The 17,594-nt window shown below is 47.4% G+C and overlaps 1 protein-coding gene across 5 annotated transcripts in view; it reads left to right on the forward strand.

Moving 5' to 3' along the window:
* The window catches only part of ITPR1 (inositol 1,4,5-trisphosphate receptor type 1), a 123,670-nt gene that overhangs the window by 24,758 nt on the left and 81,318 nt on the right, over nucleotides 1–17,594 (forward strand). For all 5 annotated transcript variants that reach the window (XR_010791239.1, XM_066596959.1, XM_066596958.1 and 2 more), the window contains exons 2-4: nucleotides 15,760–15,812; nucleotides 16,171–16,273; nucleotides 16,708–16,778. Coding sequence is in view for 4 of the 5 variants with exons in the window: in XM_066596959.1 (XP_066453056.1) it covers nucleotides 16,182–16,273; nucleotides 16,708–16,778 (163 nt within the window). In the remaining variant the exon portion in view is untranslated. The remainder of the gene's footprint in view (nucleotides 1–15,759; nucleotides 15,813–16,170; nucleotides 16,274–16,707; nucleotides 16,779–17,594) is intronic.

Genomic DNA, 17,594 nt, shown 5'->3' on the forward strand with positions numbered 1-17,594 from the left:
TCGGGCTTGCCACGTAGATACGGCACCAGAATTAAGTGATTTATTCCAGGAGGATAATCCGTGTAGCTTCAAAAGACTCTGCTGAAAGGAGGAAGATGATCATCTGGACAGGCAGATGTAAGGGTTACTCACTCCCAGCCTACATCCGTTGGTACCCCCACCCCTATAAGCTGCTAGCTGGTACCAAATGGCATAGTTGCACAAGATTTTCCTAATGTATGACTTGCTCTGTAACACTGGTCCTGGGTCCTGGCCATTCGGCAGCCTTGCTGAGCACTTTGGACATCAGGCAGTCGTCTTCCCGCTTCCTACACAGAATGGGAACGTAGGCTGAATTGACGGAAACGCGCAGCACTTGGAGAAGTGGCTTGGCGCGCCGTAGCGGACTATTTATAACCCTCTTTGGCCAGCTCACGGTGAAGAACTGCCGCTTCTCTTAGGACCCCCTCCATCTCCGGTGACTGACACGAGGGAATACAGCAGTTTAGCTCGTGTCTGAGGGAATTAGGCCGCAGAGTCGCCGCTCGTCTTCTGCTCGCTCCGTGTGACAGATTGTGGATAACTATGTCCTAGTGACAGACTGCAGTGCTGTCACCTGGAAGCGCAGATCAGCGCGCTCCATCTGCTCTGCACATTTGATTAATGTGTCCATATGTAATGTTCTGCCCCCAAGCTGGATCCGGTACTGACCTCTCCGTAATACAAGATGTGGATGGAAAGCCCCCCCCCCCCCCCCCCCCCCCCTCTCTTACCTGTTCTCAGAAATCAGATCAAAGACTAATCGCTTATCCATTTCTGGGAAGGCAAAGGGGGCAGTAAAAGTGAGGAACGGCACATGACTCTGTATACTGTATATGCATTACTTATCCTGTACTAGACTCCAGAGCTGCACTCAGTATTGTGCTGGTGGGGTCACTGTGTACATATGTTACTTATCCTGTGCTGATCCTGAGTTACATCCTGTATTATACTCCAGAGCGGCACTCACTATTCTGCTGGTGGAGTCACTGTGTACATACATTACTTATCCTGCAGTGATCCTGAGTCACATCCAGTATTATACTCCAGAGCTGCACTCAGTATTGTGCTGGTGGGGTCACTGTGTACATATGTTACTTATCCTGTACTGATCCTGAGTTACATCCTGTATTCTACTCCAGAGATGCACTCACTATTCTGCTGGTGGAGTCCCTGTGTACATACATTACATATCCTGCAGTGATCCTGAGTCACATCATGTATTATACTCCAGAGCTGCACTCAGTATTGTGCTGGTGGGGTCACTGTGTACATATGTTACTTATCTTGTATTCTACTCCAGAGCTGTACCCTTCTGCATTGGATGAGCAGTTAATGTTGTGTGCTGTATATGCAAGCTTACTGCTTGTAATAAAGATAGTAAGTGCAGCTCTGGAGTATGAGGATGTAACTCAGGAGCAGTGCAGGATAAGCAATGTATGTACATGTAGTGGCCCGCAATGCATATATCTGGCCCCTCCATAATTGTCATGTCTTCAGTGTGGATGCTCTGTGCAAGTTGTCTTGTCACTAGTTATGTGTATTGCACAGCTGCAGCATGGAAGAGGTTAATGTATATGAAAGTCTGGAAATGTAAGTTTTCGTGTATCCAATGTTGTCATGTGCGTATGAAGGATATGTGATTGCAAGGTGCAAATGTAAGTCTTCATTAGTCTGGTACTGGCAGCTGGAGTGAGTGCCAGCCGCATGGGGGTACCTTCAACCCTCATGTGGTGAAGAATGGAAGCGGAAGAGAAGTACCCTGGAAGTCCATGCCCAGGACCCCCACCCTAAAGAGTAGAGTCCGCCGTGCAATGTTCAGTAACGAGTGAGTGTTAGTGGAGTGTTCTTGTTCTCCTCCGAAGTGTGTGTCCAGGAGCAGAGTCATGCAGATAACTTGACGGTAGGCCCAGTTTCATGCTGTTTTCCTCCCTGACCTCCTCAATTGTTTTCCTGCACTGGCGTGTGAATTTATCTATGGACTAATCCTGTGTCAAGGTGGCTACTATCAGTAAAGTTCCAGTTGCTAACCGTTCCTGGCAACTGAGTGGCTTCAAGTTATCCCGTGTGTGTGAACTCTATTATTTCAGGTTGGATGCACTGCAGACTAAGGAATGGTGGCGTCACCGTGACAAAATCTGAAGTTGTTACTCACGTTTATTCAGGTAACCGCTATACTGGAGAGGCCTGTCAGGGCCTTGGCAAAGGGTCACATATGTCCCTCAGGGGAGGAGTTGGTAGTTCCACTGTGAAATGCCTAACAGCTACCCTGCCATCTCCTCAGTGGTGTGCCTTGCGCCTTGGTCACTGCATACACAGTGAGTACCAGCAGAATGGCGAGTGCAGCTCTAGAGTATAATACAGGATGTAACTCTGGATCAGTACTGTATATACATAGTGACTCCACTCCAGCTCTGGTGCACAGTACAGGGTGTAACTTGGGATCAGTACAGGATAAGTAATGTATGTACACAGTGACTCCACCAGCAGAATAGTGAGTACAGCTCTGGAGTATAATACAGGATAGAACTAAGGATAAGTACTGTATGTACACAGTGACTCTGCTGTTTTATGTAGTTTAGGCCGATCCAGCTAAAAATGCTGGAAGAAAAAGCATTTTTTATCTTCTGTCCAAAAGCCAGACAACTAGCCGGATCCCATTATAGTCAATGGGGTCTGACCAGTTCTGTTCAGTCCAGAGACAGAACAGTCTACCTGCAAGGATTCCCCTTTCCTGCCCCCTGAACAGAACAAATGCGGATTTGCTGTTGCAGATGTGAAACCACTCTTATACAGTTGCAAGAAAAAGTGAACCCTTGAGTTTTTGGATTTTTTTGCACTTGTCAGTCTTAGAGAAACATAATGCAATGACAGTTGTACTGTTCATCATGCACAGAGCAGGGAGAAGGAGAGAACCCTTGTTAAGAACCTGTAGGTGCACCTTAAGCAACAATCTCCTCCAAACACTACTTGCTGCTGAAAATAAGACTTGCATAATATTGGGGAGGAATCTTGGACCCTTTCTACCTGCAAATAAGTTTGTTAATCAGTATTTCTGGGATTCCTTGTTTGGACAATTCCTTTCTAGGTCGTGTCACGGCATTAAAGGGGTTTTCTGCAACTAAACTACTGGTGACCTCTGTCAGCGAGAATAGAAGGGAAGTGTCATGGCCTCTTAGGCATGTGACATCACGTTCATTGGTAACATAGCCTGAATGGGATGAGCTGCAATACCAGGCACTGACATTATATAATATATGGCACTGTGCCTGGTCTGAATTGAAGTGGCAGCAGCAATTACCCAAGCATTGCTGTCACTTCAGTCATATGTGATCAGTGGGGATCCTGGGCAGTGGACCCCTGTGATCAACTATTGATGACCAATCCTCTGGATAGGTAAAGTCCCAAAAAACAGCTTTTTAGGTTATGTTTACATGTAGCGGAAGTGAACCATTGATGCAGGTTTTGACTCAAAATTGGATACGGACCCACAGCTGATTTTGGCTTTGCCACTCCTCTCCTCACAATCTACAGCCCTCATTCAGCAACTACTACTAAGCATAGTGGCCACGACTAGGGTTATGCGCCCACTTGCCTGACTGGTCAGTGCTTAGTAGTGGTTGCCCGGTGAGATGCGAGGGCTGCTCCGTGTGCTGCAGTGAGGAGCTGCTGACTGTAAGGTAAGGCGTGGCAAAGCCAAAATCCAGATCCACAGCTGACAGAGTTAAAAATCCACAGCAATGGACTGCGTTTTGATGCTGCGGAAGTTTCGCAGCCCCTTTTGCTACCTCTGGACGCACCCTTGAGGTCAGGACTCTCCGAACATGGAGCCTCTTTACTGGTGATCATATTTGTGCTCTACAATTGGATGGTTCCACTATAAAGTGCTCTCAAACTGTACCTCGTACCCACATTGTCGCTGTTCTCACAACTGCAGGCATAACGACTCCTTCTAAATGTCACCTAATCGCCACGGATGGCTTACAATGTTGCATCCTCTGATGTTATCGCCATACTGGTACGTGAGGATGAACTTCCCACACTAAAACCTCTTTGGCGTCCCTGAGAACGTCACACATGACTTACTGAGGCACAACTTCAACCCCAGAGAGCCGCAGAAAGGGGACTAGTTACAAAACACTTGCTATAGTGATCCTATTACCCTCCTAGTATTTCTAGATTGATGCCCACTTGGGGCCACCCTGTAACATGCCCTCAGTGGTCACTGACTGGTGGCTATGGACTGATGCTGCACCCCACGACGTACGTGGCTCTGATTATTGCTGCACTGTCGTTACATGCACAGAGTTCTATATTCTGGAGGCCGCTCATTACTATGGCGACTGGAGACTCCCGATGATTCTCACAATAGGGTCGGCCTGACGCCACCTTGGTGCATCACATACATTTCCATCACAATAGTGGCAATGATCTGCAGTCGGAGACGTAAAATCCCAAATGTCTAAATACGGGCAGAATAATCCGTACTTGTACGACCTTGAGTCGCCCAACATGCCCCTTCCCTACTAAGCTGTTACAAGGAGTCTGGCCCCCATAATTGTATATGCGTTGAGCTGCTAGCTAATTACTAAGTTGGTATGCATTTATCCCTGCTTGCTGTCAGTGAATGAAATAATTATGCTGATAAAATCCATTCTGAGACCTTAATAACTGGCTGAGCTGTACAGAACTTGTACATTGTATTAATCCATTATCTACTGTGGTTGTATTTTTAAATGGTGCTTCTTGGGCTTTTGCTTTTTTCCTACAGCGATGCCACGAGATAAAGAGCTATACTACGGGTTTTTATTTATTTTTTTTTAAATTACGTCCTGCAATGCAAAACTGAATAGATTATATCTCATGCTATCCATACTAACATATCATAGTGCAGGGCAAATCACACTGAGTGTTATCGAGTTTCTTCGAAAAAAATTGCAGTACTTTGTAGCGTCACATGTGGCTTTGTAGCACTTCAAAATCACGGCATTGCTGCGAGAAGACGCAGCGATATCGCACGGACCAGCGATGCAATTTCTCACGGCGATGCCGTGTCGCCAGTGTGAATGAGCCCTTATGCTGCTGATGTGTTAACCTCAGGACTGTCTGCACTGCTACATTCAAAGGAAGAAATAGAAATCCTTTCCTGATTATCACTTGTTACAATGTAACAAAGTTTTTTTTAGTTCACTGACCACAAGCAGAAAGCTTGAAAGTGAGGAACTGAAATGCAGAGAACACTGTAAACCTTCAGAAGCTTCTGCTATATGGTGACTTCTGGTCTTTAGGACACTTTCACAAAAGACCCAACTAGAAGGTTTACATAAACTCCCCCAAATTGTAATCCCCTCCAAGGTAGGCCGCCTGCAGACGAGCGGAAATCCTGCCGCGGGATTTCCGCCGCTGAAAGTCTGCATAGGAGTGCATTACAATACGCACTCGTATGCAGACGGCTGTGGTTTGGCCGCGCGAAATCTCGCGCGGCAAACAAACCGCGGCCTGTTCTAATTTTCTGCGGGGCACGCACTCACCTGGCCGCCGGCTCCGGTCTGCGCATGCGCCGGCTGCGCGGCAGCCGGCACATCAAAGAGCCGGGGCCGCCAGGCGCGGGTGAGTACGCGCTCGTCCCTGCAGGCTCTGGGGTCGGATCGCGCGGCGAGATTTCTCGCTGCCGGATCCGACCCGCTCGTCTGCAGGCGGCCGTACAAATACAGAAACACAGTGGGTCAGAGTTACTTAATGACTTGTATTATTGGACACGATCTGGTTTGGGGAAGGCGTTCACTTCATTCTTTTTGCATCATCCCCTGGTTAACTCTTTCATAATCCAATTAACAAAGTTGCAGTGCAATTAAGTTTCTTTCGCAACTTTTGGTTGGTTTGCCGACACTTGGCTGGCATTTTTGTGTGCACATGTTTACATAAGTCAGTGATGGCAAACCTTTTAGAGACCGAGTGCCCAAACTGCAACCCAAAACCCACTTATTTACTGCAAAGTGCCAACATGTCAGGGGGCGGGGCTTATCACGATGTGCTTGTTTTGTTTTTTTTATACCCTCGTCGTTCTAAAAAGGACAGGACCGCTTCAAAATGGACAAATTTTTACTGCTTTTTGGACGTGGATATACTGCAGAATGTCCTCAGCGGAAGTTTCTGTGGAGCAATTCCACATCTAAAAAGCATTCAAAATCTGCACACTGTCTAGTTTGAAACGGCCCTGCCCATTTCTACCACATGCAAACCTACCCCAGCGGTAATAGGGACAACCACACACACACACACACACACACACACACACACACACACACACACACACACACACACACACACACACACACACACACACACACACACACACACACACACACCTACCTTTCCCACGACCTGAGCAATAATGGTGATGTCGGAGAAGGATGCACGCTGCACTGACGTCAGTGTATGCCAGGATCGGCGCAGATAGCAGTGCTGCTTGGCAAATGCCGGCAGGGGAGCTGCAGCTCCCATCGGTATTCACCATCATGGTGAGTGAGGGCTCTGCATGCCGCAGGTTTGCCACCACTGACATAGGGCCTTCTCCAGATGGCATCACCGTGTGAAAATCGCAGCAATATCGTTTCATCTTCTCTCGGCAATACCACGATTTTGTAGCGTCACATGTGAGGATTTTCCTGGGAGGGGGTGGGGAGTGCTGTCTTGGACTATAAGCCTTACCCCGAAAATAAGCTATAACTTAAAAAGTATACACCGCCTCTCCCACGCTGTCTGGGGCACCGCAGCAGCTTCTCCCTGGGTCCCAGCACTGATCATCTTCTGGCCAGTGCTCAATAAATGGCTGTGCGCTTTTTTTTTTTTTTTTTTTTCCCCTGCAGCTAGGAAATGCTGTCAAAGCTATAGTCTAAGTTGCATCGCACCACATGAAAATCGCATTTCTGTGCGATGCAACAGGGAGGAAGGCTCCATAGGGAAACATGGGCTACAAAACCTTGTGTGTCGTGGGCATATCACCGGACCCATGAGGTTTTTGTGTCGGGTTGTTGCATGCTACAGAACATCGCATAGGTGAAGGAACCCATAGGAAAGCATGGGCTTCTCATACATGCGATTTGTAGCCCGTGTGAAGGAGGCCACAAGGAGTTTTCCAGGCAGCGGCTGCTGTCAGTGCTGGGATACACTGACCTCCTGAATGGAAGCCGCTGCGCTGACTCCTTTGTAGCGCCGCTGCTTGTAATTGCATTCGCAACTCTTGCTAAAATCGGTGGGACCCCAGTTTGTAATTGTGACACCAGGATCAGAGCAGTGGCATTCACTCTGACCCTGATTTACTCTGGAACTGACAGCGGGTGCTGCCTGGAAAGTCTCCTAGACGAGCTGTCCGGCTCTTCTCTCTGGCCCCGGTATTAGTCTTTTGGAGACTGTCTCTGTTTGACTGAGTGCTGTGACCAAGCAGAGGCAGCGCCTAGCCATCCTTCAATGGACTTTCTTTTCTCTTTGACAAAAAAAAAGTGCTCCTGGCCTCAAGCCTCCTTTACAGCTGTCCCAGCGGTTCTCATTCAGGCCCGCCCACCTCCATTCACAGTAAACAGGCCGTCATTAATAGACTAGGAACTGCCTGTTTACATGAAATAATGTAGCGGCAGGCAAACTATTAAGGTCTGCATGAAGGATCCAGTCAGTGGTTTATCACTTAACTGTCTTTGTGCAGTGTGAATTATTGTGCACATCGCTCTATCTAAAAATCGATTTGCACAATAATCCAGCTGTGTAAAAAGGGGTTTACTCTAAGATCACATGTGAGATCTCATAAAACAGTCTAGCTGGCAAGCACAAAGGTCCCTGATTCTGCACACCGTCTGTGCTGTCACATACTTGGCAGAGCTCTTCCACTTACCTTGGTGCTTAGGTTTGCATGGGCACAAGCTGGGCATGGAAGCCTCACCAGTCATGTGATTGTTAAAGGTTCCAGTGGTTGAACCCTTACCAATGACTTGGTCTCTAAGGTTCGCCATCACTGCCCTAGGATATGTCAAGTGCCCAAACTGCAATAAATAAGTGGGTTTGGGGTTGCAGAGTGCCAACACGTCAGGAGGCGAGGCTTATCGCGACTTATGACTTTTACCTCCGTCGTTCTTAAAAGGACAAGGCTGTTTCAAAATAGACCGGGTGCAGATTTAGTAGTAATAGTGACATCCTACGGCGGCCCAGTAGTAATGACCTTTTTCAGGGCCCCCAGTAGTAATAGTGACATCCCACAGTAGTACACACTCACTCACTCACTCTCATGGAACCAAGTAAGAAATATCGGAGGGAGAGGAGGAGCCTAGCTGCACACTGACATCAGTGTGCACCGAGATCAGCGCTGTTGAGTGAATGTCGGCAGGGGAGCTGTAGCCCCTTGTATTCATAAACATGGTGGGCGGCTAGCGGCGCATGCCAGCAGGGAGGGCTCTGCGTGCTGCCTCTGGCACGCAAGCCATAGGTTTGCCACCACTGTCCTAGGGCAAACCCTTTCTATATATCAGGATGACAGGTTGTGGTGAGCTGTGTGGAATAAACCTCTGGCCACTGATGTCTTATCTTTTTGCTGCCAGTGATGTGGGTTTTGAACCTTGTACTGCTGAAGCGATGGACGAGGGGTGAAGCAGATGTTTGAGTAACACGGACCACACTACTGACAAGACCCAAATGAGAAGTCTGAACCCTCATTAACCCCTTCAGTGGTATGCCCAGAAAATCTCCGGGGCTTTCTTGCACTGACCATGCAGTTAAGAACCAGAAGATTTCTGTGGACAGCTCTAGTGCTGAAATGTGCAGAGCTGTCATCTGAAATCTTCCAGGGTTTTTATTGCATTGTTGGCAGATTTTTTTAATTTTTTTTTTTAAATGAGCGATGACATGGTAATAATAAACCTACCACTGAAGGGGTTAAAGGGAGTGGAATGCCTGTGGGATTCCTGCTAAGCCAGAGGCCTATAGTCACTTACTATTGGGGCCACAATAGCGGTCGCTTTAGAGAAGTCTCAATTGTATCTTGTGTATTAGTACTTTTCAGTGCCCATAAAGTGTGTGTTAATTTTATTTATTTGGAGGGGGTTGCAATTTCACACTTTGCTTTGGACAACCTATAGGTTTGGGGCACCCCTGCATGTGCTGGACCAACATTTAATGATGTCAGTTTGCCCTTCCAGGTCGATTTCACCCCACCCCTTCTCACCACCACTTGAACCGTAAAATGTGGGCACCAACTGTACATAGCTCCTGGTGCGCCATGTCATTAATTGTTTGTTTGGCTTATTGTCTATTTGACTGATGCTAGAACTGGCACTTCAGCCTGTCTATTGGGGCATGCTGGAAGTTGTTTTTTAGCAGGTGATGCCAAAAACTCTATCTCATTAAAGTGTAAGTGACTGCTTTCACATCTGTGATGGGGGTTCTGTTTTTCTCCTTTATGGGAGCAGGGAAGGGGATCCCCTCACCAAACGGGCCCATCTTATGACGGGACTAAATAGTGCTGGACAGCCCCATTGTGTATAATGGCGTTCGTTCAGCTGACTGGCATTTTGCCCAATAAAAGACCTGCAGGACTTTCTCTATCTTGTGCTGGATCAGCTACGGAACATCCGAACGGAGGTTCCAACGCAGATGTGACTTTGTTTTTGTATAAAATTCTCAATGTACCCTTATTCTTCCAAGCCTTTGCTCTGCTGCTCTTAGACTTGTATTGATTCATTATTTTCCATAAATGCCAATGAAGCAGAATTGAGTGTGTTGTGGGCAGCTGATGAGGTCTGGATGTGCTGGACATTGGTCTATAGGGGGGTTGAAGCACTGGATCACCTGCCGAGCATAAGGGTCCTAACCTCCCCTCCAGAATTATGGAGCAGGGGATCATTTTGACTGAAGTGTCACGAGTGCCCCGTCAGCGCTCACTTTGTGGTGTCACATCAGCTTAGCTGGCCGCCCTCCTCCCCTCAGATATAATGAGCGACTGAAGCATTTTCTAGTCATTAAATCTCTTATGCCTCGTTGCTGCCAGTTATCCGTGCAGCGATCGTTCCCTCTGACGTGACTCCCGGCAGCTGTATTTTCACAAAGTCCTAAATATAGAAGCACAAATTTTCAAGGGCGTTAGGGAAATGAAGATGAGGATCAGCAGCCTCCGACCCACCTGACCGAGGGCCCTGCAGGGCCGCATTGTATTAGTTGTGCGGCTCGTTATTTCCCAGGTTTGGAGTCGCTGCTCTCTTTAAGATCTGTCTGTATGGAAGACTTTGGAATACTGTTTAGTGATGTCGAGCCGCAGATCTCCCTCTGGCGCCATGTTGGGGTACAGCCTGCAATACATGGCTAGGTTCTTATTCAGGAAAGTTATTTCTTTCCTCCACCATAAACTTACATGCTCGGATGAGACTCCTCTGAAACCTCTAGAATGTATTGGCAGCCTCTTATTTCTTATGGAAGCAAATATTAGCTGAAGGATTGGGCATGTTGAGTTTTTTTGATATGCCCGCTCCCCCATTTCCTACATCTACCACCAGTAGAGGGTCAGGAGTCCTCCATACATGAGCTCTTTGACCAGTCCTTCCAATATCGACATGTTTGACTCTTATCTTGTTTGGCCCTGTAGGAGATGGTGCAGAGTTGTGCTTGAGTCCTACAGCTGGCCATTCCAAAAGATCACAATTGGCCAAAATGTCAATTATTGTGGGCGTTTTTGTGTAATTTTTGTTTTTGCGATTTCTTGCTCCAATTGCATGTGAACCCTCCTTCGCCAAATGATTTTTCATAGTGGCAGACTGTAGTCTATTGAAGTGATCTGGCCTGTTGGCAGATGTTGCCTGGTAGTCAGTGAGAAATGATGTCATAGGCTGTATATATACAGCAAACTGTCATGCCCGTTTCTGGCATAATGGTATCTTACAGGCCAGCGTCTGACATGTTGCTGATGGGATGCTTCATATGAACCATGCCACAGAAAAAAGATCCATTATGGTCTGGCTGGTCATTTTCAAGTATGTGAACCCCTGGATGACTTTTGTGGGAGTATTTCTTCCCCCACCCTTCTCCTGGCTTCTATAATGAGGTTACAGTTGGTCACACGCAGACCCCCACATGTGCTCTGGGATGCCATACTATAGGGTTCTCCCATAGGAGCAATAGTGCGGGGAGGGTAGACTTGCATTCAGAAATTGATGTGCAGTTCTGCGCATCTGAATGTGGTCATTAGTCACAGAAAACTCTGCAGTGTCTGACAATATCCAATAGGTTACAGAGCCATAATGCAACTATTGTCAGGAGGACTTAAAGGGGTTGTGCAACAACTATCATCTATCCAGTGGTTGGGCAATAAAAGGCTGATCAGTGGGAGGTTTCACCACTGAGACCACCACCAAACCTGAGAACAGGGGTGTCCCGTGTTGTCCTTCTCACTGTACCACCTGTACTGAGGAGATAATTAGCAGCGATCATTCATGTGCAGTGCCGCTGCATTCAGTGGGGCTGCTGGAAATGGCTGAGTGCTTGTACTTCATTCATTTCAGTGGGGTCAAATGGAAAAAGTGAAGTAGTGCCATGTGTGCAGGACAACCGCTTCATTCACTCCTCCTCAGTGCATGGGACATGGGGAAGGAGACATGGGACCCCCTGTTCTCAGTATTGGTGGGGGTCTCAATGGGTAATTTTGCAACCAATCAGACTCCTTATCACCTCTCCTATGCAATGGGTAATAAAGACCTTGCACCACAATCTACTTAAGGCCCTTGTGAGACTGCTTGATTACTGGGCTCGTTTGTCTGCCAGATTATTCCTTCATGTAAATGACAGCTATTAGCTGACAAGTGAACACTGGTCATTGGCTGACTAATCCTTCTTAGATGGCACAGCCGTACATGACCTCATGACATGACCACAGCTGACCAATGACTGAGGGATGAAGGATCGTATTAATTCGTCCCACCAAGCAGTTCTTGGCCCGTGTAAAAGATGTGAGCAAGTGCCAATTGGCATGAAGTACATCAGTCTGAGACTCTACACATGTAAAAGGACTAGGGGTTTATTGCTGTTGTGATGCAGGATGCGATGCAGCAGATGGAGTAACTAAAGTGTACTTATTTTATTTTTTTTATCCCCTAAAAATAGAAATAAAGACAATAAGTGTTTTGGAACCAGACTCTGCCCTAACTACAGCTGGCCAAAACCTAGGAATAATACCTTTGCAAGCAATAATGATGGTGATGCATTGCTAAGATCAACACTTTCCCATTATTGGTACCATATTGCAGAATGACACCGCTTCCCCTTTGGGGGTTAACTCTCCAGTACAGTCTCTTTAGGAAACCTGGTTCCCATATACACGTGCAATAGTCCTTTTAAATAGCAGTCCTGGACATGGGCTCAAGCGCCAGAAACTGGCATGGTGTTTAGTGGGTCTTAGCTCCAATAGCAGACTTGCTAATGTACAGTAACTTCTTTCCTAGCAGTTTTGCGGAGGCCAGACTCACTTACAGCTTGTTGCGTAGAAGTTTCAGATACTAGCGCAGACTTGTCCAGGGTCAGGAGCGCAGGGCTCCTCAGTCTTGGCTGGTCGAGATGCTCCCTCCAGATCAGAGCTGTAGCGTGGCTGCTCTCTCATGCTAGGCTCTAGACAACAGGTACAACAGGTCTCTCACCCCTTCTTAGATTCAACTCCTCTTGTCACCCTGGCGCATCTTTTTACTTGCTTCTCTGTCTAACACTGGCCCTAATCTCTGGTACTAATGTGTTGCTCAGATCGCCATGTGCTGCTGCACTGCTCTCCTTTTTATAGGGTGTCTGTCTTGCCAAGAACATCTGGGCTTATTCTTTGGGTGGGCGGGGCTTAACTGCTTAGTCCTGTAACTTTCTAACGCTTCAATGTTCTGCAGAGCTCCCTCTCCCTCCCCTTCTCTCACAAGGGGTGGAGCTTGGCGCAGTTGAGCCACAGTGGAGGGGAGCACTATACACCCCCTGTCCCCTTTCATAGCCAAGTTGTAGTTGTGCCACATCGCTAAGAACTACAAACTGTAGCAACTATCACAAAAGTTTCACAGCAAGTGCAGGTGAAGCACGTGGGGTGCGGTGATGTAGTGGCAGAATTTTGGTGGAAGCTGCACCTCCTTTGGCAGAAATCGGTTTGGACAAATTGACTGTTTTGGGACAGAAGGAACCGGTGTCGCTCCACTTAGGTGCCTAGAAAAGGGGGTGGGGTCTGAAGATGGGGCAGGATTTTTGACAGCTTTAACCCTTTCAGGACCAGAGACTTCTCATTTTATCTCTATTTTTGCCTCTGACATGGCTTGTTTCCTGCAGGACAAGCTTTATTTTTTACTTTTAATGGTACCATTTAATGCATGGGGAAGTTCAGCAGTTTTGTTTTTTGTTTATTTTTTTTTCCCCTTCTGGGGAGGGACGGAAGAGATTTAGTTTTTACAGCATTCAGTGCAGTAAAAATAACACAAGCTTTTGTTCAGTGGGGCAGTAAGATTATGGCGATGCCAAATTTTTATATGGCCTAATGTTTTTCTGTGTTCTCTGGGCTGTTCTAACGCATTGGCATGGCCAGATCATGTTGCAGAGGGTGACTGTTTAAACATGGGATCAACTTTGACTTTGTCAGTTAACTCTTTAGGTGCCAATCAGTTTCTGAGCCCAATCTATACACCCTTCATCCCTGACTGCCGAACATGAATTGCTATTGGCAGTAGTGAAAAGGTTAAAAAGTGTAACTCTTTTTAAAAAGTCACAATTATCTCCCTCCAGTAGCTAGGGGAATCTAAAGTGACTCAACCTCTAACAGGTAACTTAAAGAAAGATGCAACATTCTGATAAATTTTGTGCTAAGGGAGGGTCTACCTGGTGACACCCTCCCCTATGCTTCACCTGTACTTGCAGCGGGTCCACGCTGTTGGACAGTAAAACCGTGTAGTTCTCAACAAGTCAAGGCTGATGGCTGGACCTATAATTAAGTGATCCGCTGTAAGTTGGGCGGCGCTCCCTGTGGTTGAACGCCAAAGTACACGGCTGGATATTGACCCCCTAATGCTCCTCGGCTTGTTTACTTGTATTATTGCTCCTCCTGCATTGACTATTGTCGCTACTTGGCAGACTCTCTCGTGTCCTGTGATAGCGGCCACACATTTCCTCCTTGGATCATGCAGGAGAAAACGCCAAACTTGGGTAGAATTTGTGGCGGAGCCTCTCGGCGCTGCCGGATTTATGAGATCTTTAAGGGTTATTTACTTAAGGTTTCCGCTCATCCCGAGTCCCTGGCAGGATTTTGTCTCTACAGGTCATTAAAGTGGAGTTTTGCTCCAGTGAAGTTCTGCTCTGTCCCCCACCCATCCAGTGTCTTGTACGAGAACTGCTGTGCGGGAGGTCGGGTTTTATGTGCAGAGGCTTCTATAAAGATGGCGGCATCTTGGCCCATAACTAACATCTGCAGACAGCAGCTGTCATAGAATGGAGCAATAATTCAGGACCGATGAGCAGCAGCAGCTCCCCTTAGAGTAGTGTATCTGTGGTGAATGGGCACCTATGGATGCATCTTTGTAGAGCACTTGCACTGCGAAGGCTCTTGGCATAAACTTCTACTGTAAACGCGGGGTTAATGCATTCTTCCCCTGGACTACTTTTTGGGGGGGGTTTCCCACTACTCACAAGCACTCTTGTCTTTTCTGGTTGCTGACCAGGCCATGTGATTGGCTGCTACAGTTACTTGTCCTGGTCAGCAGCAACCAGTAAGGACCAGATCGGTTGTGAAGCACTGAAGTCCCCAGAATACCCATTTAACCTCGCTCTTCCCCAGAATGTAAGACCATGCCATCCGCAGCGGGAGTCGGCTGTGACTGACAGTTGGCCTCCAGCTGCAACAGTGGGGATTAGTGAGAGCCCTGATCTGCTGCTGTTAACCCCTTACATGCCACAATCACTGACTGAACTCTTTGCATGCTGCAGAAGGAGGGCGCTACTTCTGTGACATAATCTGTCCTCCCACATGTAATCAGAGGGCCAATGAGTTGCTATGGCAACCAGATGCCAGACAACTGTCAAGGTCTCCCATGGCCTGTGATGGCTGCTATTAGCACAAATAATACACTGCAGTACAGAAGTACTGTGGTATATTCTCTGAACCTATCATTGCTTTTGTGTCCTGTATGGGACTGGAACCTCAAATGTTGTTGCTCTTACCCCACCCTTCCTACCCAAGAACCCACAGGTACATGACAAAAATCTCATCATACGAGCTTTTTTTTGGTCACCTTTTTAGTAGTGTGTAGTTTGCTTTTTAATAGAGTTGGGTTGTGGTAAATGACTGCTGCGTCTCTCCTGATACTTCCCTGTAAGGGTGCAATCACATGAGCGGTTTTTTGTTTTTTTAAATTTATTTTTCATAGATCGCAACGCACTCACGATTATCATCGCAATGTTACATATGCAATATCTGTTTCTCGGGCCAATATTGCGTTCGCCCATGTGAGTGCACCCTGGGAGGAGTCTGACCTAAGGCGACCGAGTAGGTAACGTAATGCAGGCAGGCTGGTTACGCCACAGAAGTAGCCCCTCCCCTTATGTTCCCCGTTTGCCCAAATGAAGCGTATGAGGATGGGCTGCCCTTTTCACGGTTGCGCTAACACCAGTGACTTTCAGCTTGTTTTTCGGGTATTATCGGTAATTGGCTCTTCCCAGTATTGTGCATGAATGAAACAACTTACGTTTTTCTCTTATCAGGGCGGCTGGCGGCTTCTGTGAGGTGGGGACACATCGCTGCTGAGGAATTCCAGGTGTGTACTGAGGCTTGGCGTTACAGGTTAAATGGCGCTGACTGCTGCTTCTCATCAAGTTTCAGTAGGGTGAATGACTGACTCCTCTGGGGTGATCAGACTACAAAAGTAATTGAGGGGTGGGGGGGGGGCCAGATGTTGCGCTCCCTCCCCATTTGCAGTGGGGTAGAACGGCAGTGCCCTCTGCTGCTGGCCACTTCTCACATCCTTGTGCTGCACAGGAGGGAGGCTGGAGGATACAGAGATTACAGCGTGTCCTGACAGAGGGCAAGCTGGCACAGGATGCAGCCGTCAGTCATACGAGCACCAGTGTCACCTTGGCATCGTCCTTGTTTTATGTCTCTCCTTCCTCTTCCAGGATCAGCAAACATGTCGGACAAGATTTCGAGTTTTCTCCATGTGGGGGATATAGTGTCCCTGTATGCCGAGGGGTCGGTCAATGGATTTATCAGCACGCTGGGGTAAGGCTGATGCCAATGAAATAACAGATGGGGGGGGGGGGGGGATGCTGTATGGCATGGAGTGAATTAAAAGGGTTGTCCATGGTTAGAAAAACATGGCTGCTTTCTTTCAAACACAGTGCCACCTTTGTCCATAGTGCTGTATGTGGTATTGCAGCTTAGCTCCATTAAAGTGAATTGGAACTGAGCTGCAATACCTCACACAAACCTATGGACAAGGGTGGCGCTGTGTTTCGAAAACAGCCATGGACATTTTCTCCAAAATCTTGTTGCTCTAGATGGCATATACTTCCACCCCCTACTAGGGTTATATTAAGTGAAGATAAAGCCCCAAATGCACGCTTTTAATCAAACTATTCTGCTGTAGGCAGAACTCTAACATCTGTTTTGTTGCTCCATTACTAACTTATCACTTTTTTTTTTTTCTCGTGCAGTTTGGTGGACGACCGCAGCGTGGTGCAGCCTGAAGCCGGTGACCTCAATAATCCACCCAAAAAGTTTCGAGGCAAGTGGTACTATACAGGTGGCAAAGTTATGTCCGACTTTGGAGGAAAGATGTTATCCTGCGAGGAATGTTCTGTAGGGCTAATTAAAATTGGCCCATTTGTAAAGGGGTTGTACTAAAGCTCTCTCCATAGGATAGGTGAGAAGTCTGCTCAGTGGGGGTCTCATCTCTGAGACCTGCTGAACCAGAGAATGGGGGTCATGTGTCAAGGAGACTGCATGGAGCGGCGGTCAAGCATGTTTGGCACTGTTCCATTCATTTTAAGTGGGGTTGACAAGTGTGGAGTACAAGCACTCGGCTATGTCAATCGGCAGTATTGAAAATGGTGCGGTGGCCACACATGCCTCATCTCTCCATGCAATCTCCTGCACAGCACACGGCATTTGCATGCAGTGAGATGGCATCCATATCCTCAGGATCAGTGGTGAGACTTCAATCAGGCTAGTTATCTATAGGTGATAAGTTGATTTTGATACAACCCCTTTAAAAGTATGTATCGCCTGTCCCCAGGTTGGGGCGATTGCTGAGTGTCCAACTGCATCCAAATGCCCCATGTGACTTGATCAGTTGCCCCATCACTTCTATTGGACAGGTGGAGATCAATTCATTCAGCAATCACCCTCCGAAGTGAATTGAGCTGTGGTCACACATGCATACTGCTGATCCAGTCACATGGGACATTCAAGATGTGCGGAGAGTCCCAGTGGTCCAACACCCAGCAATCAGGCACTTATCTTCCTGTGTATCAGGGGGAGATGTCTTATTAATGGGAAGACCCCATTTCAAGGGTATTTTTGCAGCTCTGATTTGTTTGCA

This window comes from Eleutherodactylus coqui, chromosome 3 (genome assembly GCF_035609145.1).
Source record: "Eleutherodactylus coqui strain aEleCoq1 chromosome 3, aEleCoq1.hap1, whole genome shotgun sequence".
In the NCBI taxonomy this organism is placed as follows: domain Eukaryota; kingdom Metazoa; phylum Chordata; class Amphibia; order Anura; family Eleutherodactylidae; genus Eleutherodactylus; species Eleutherodactylus coqui.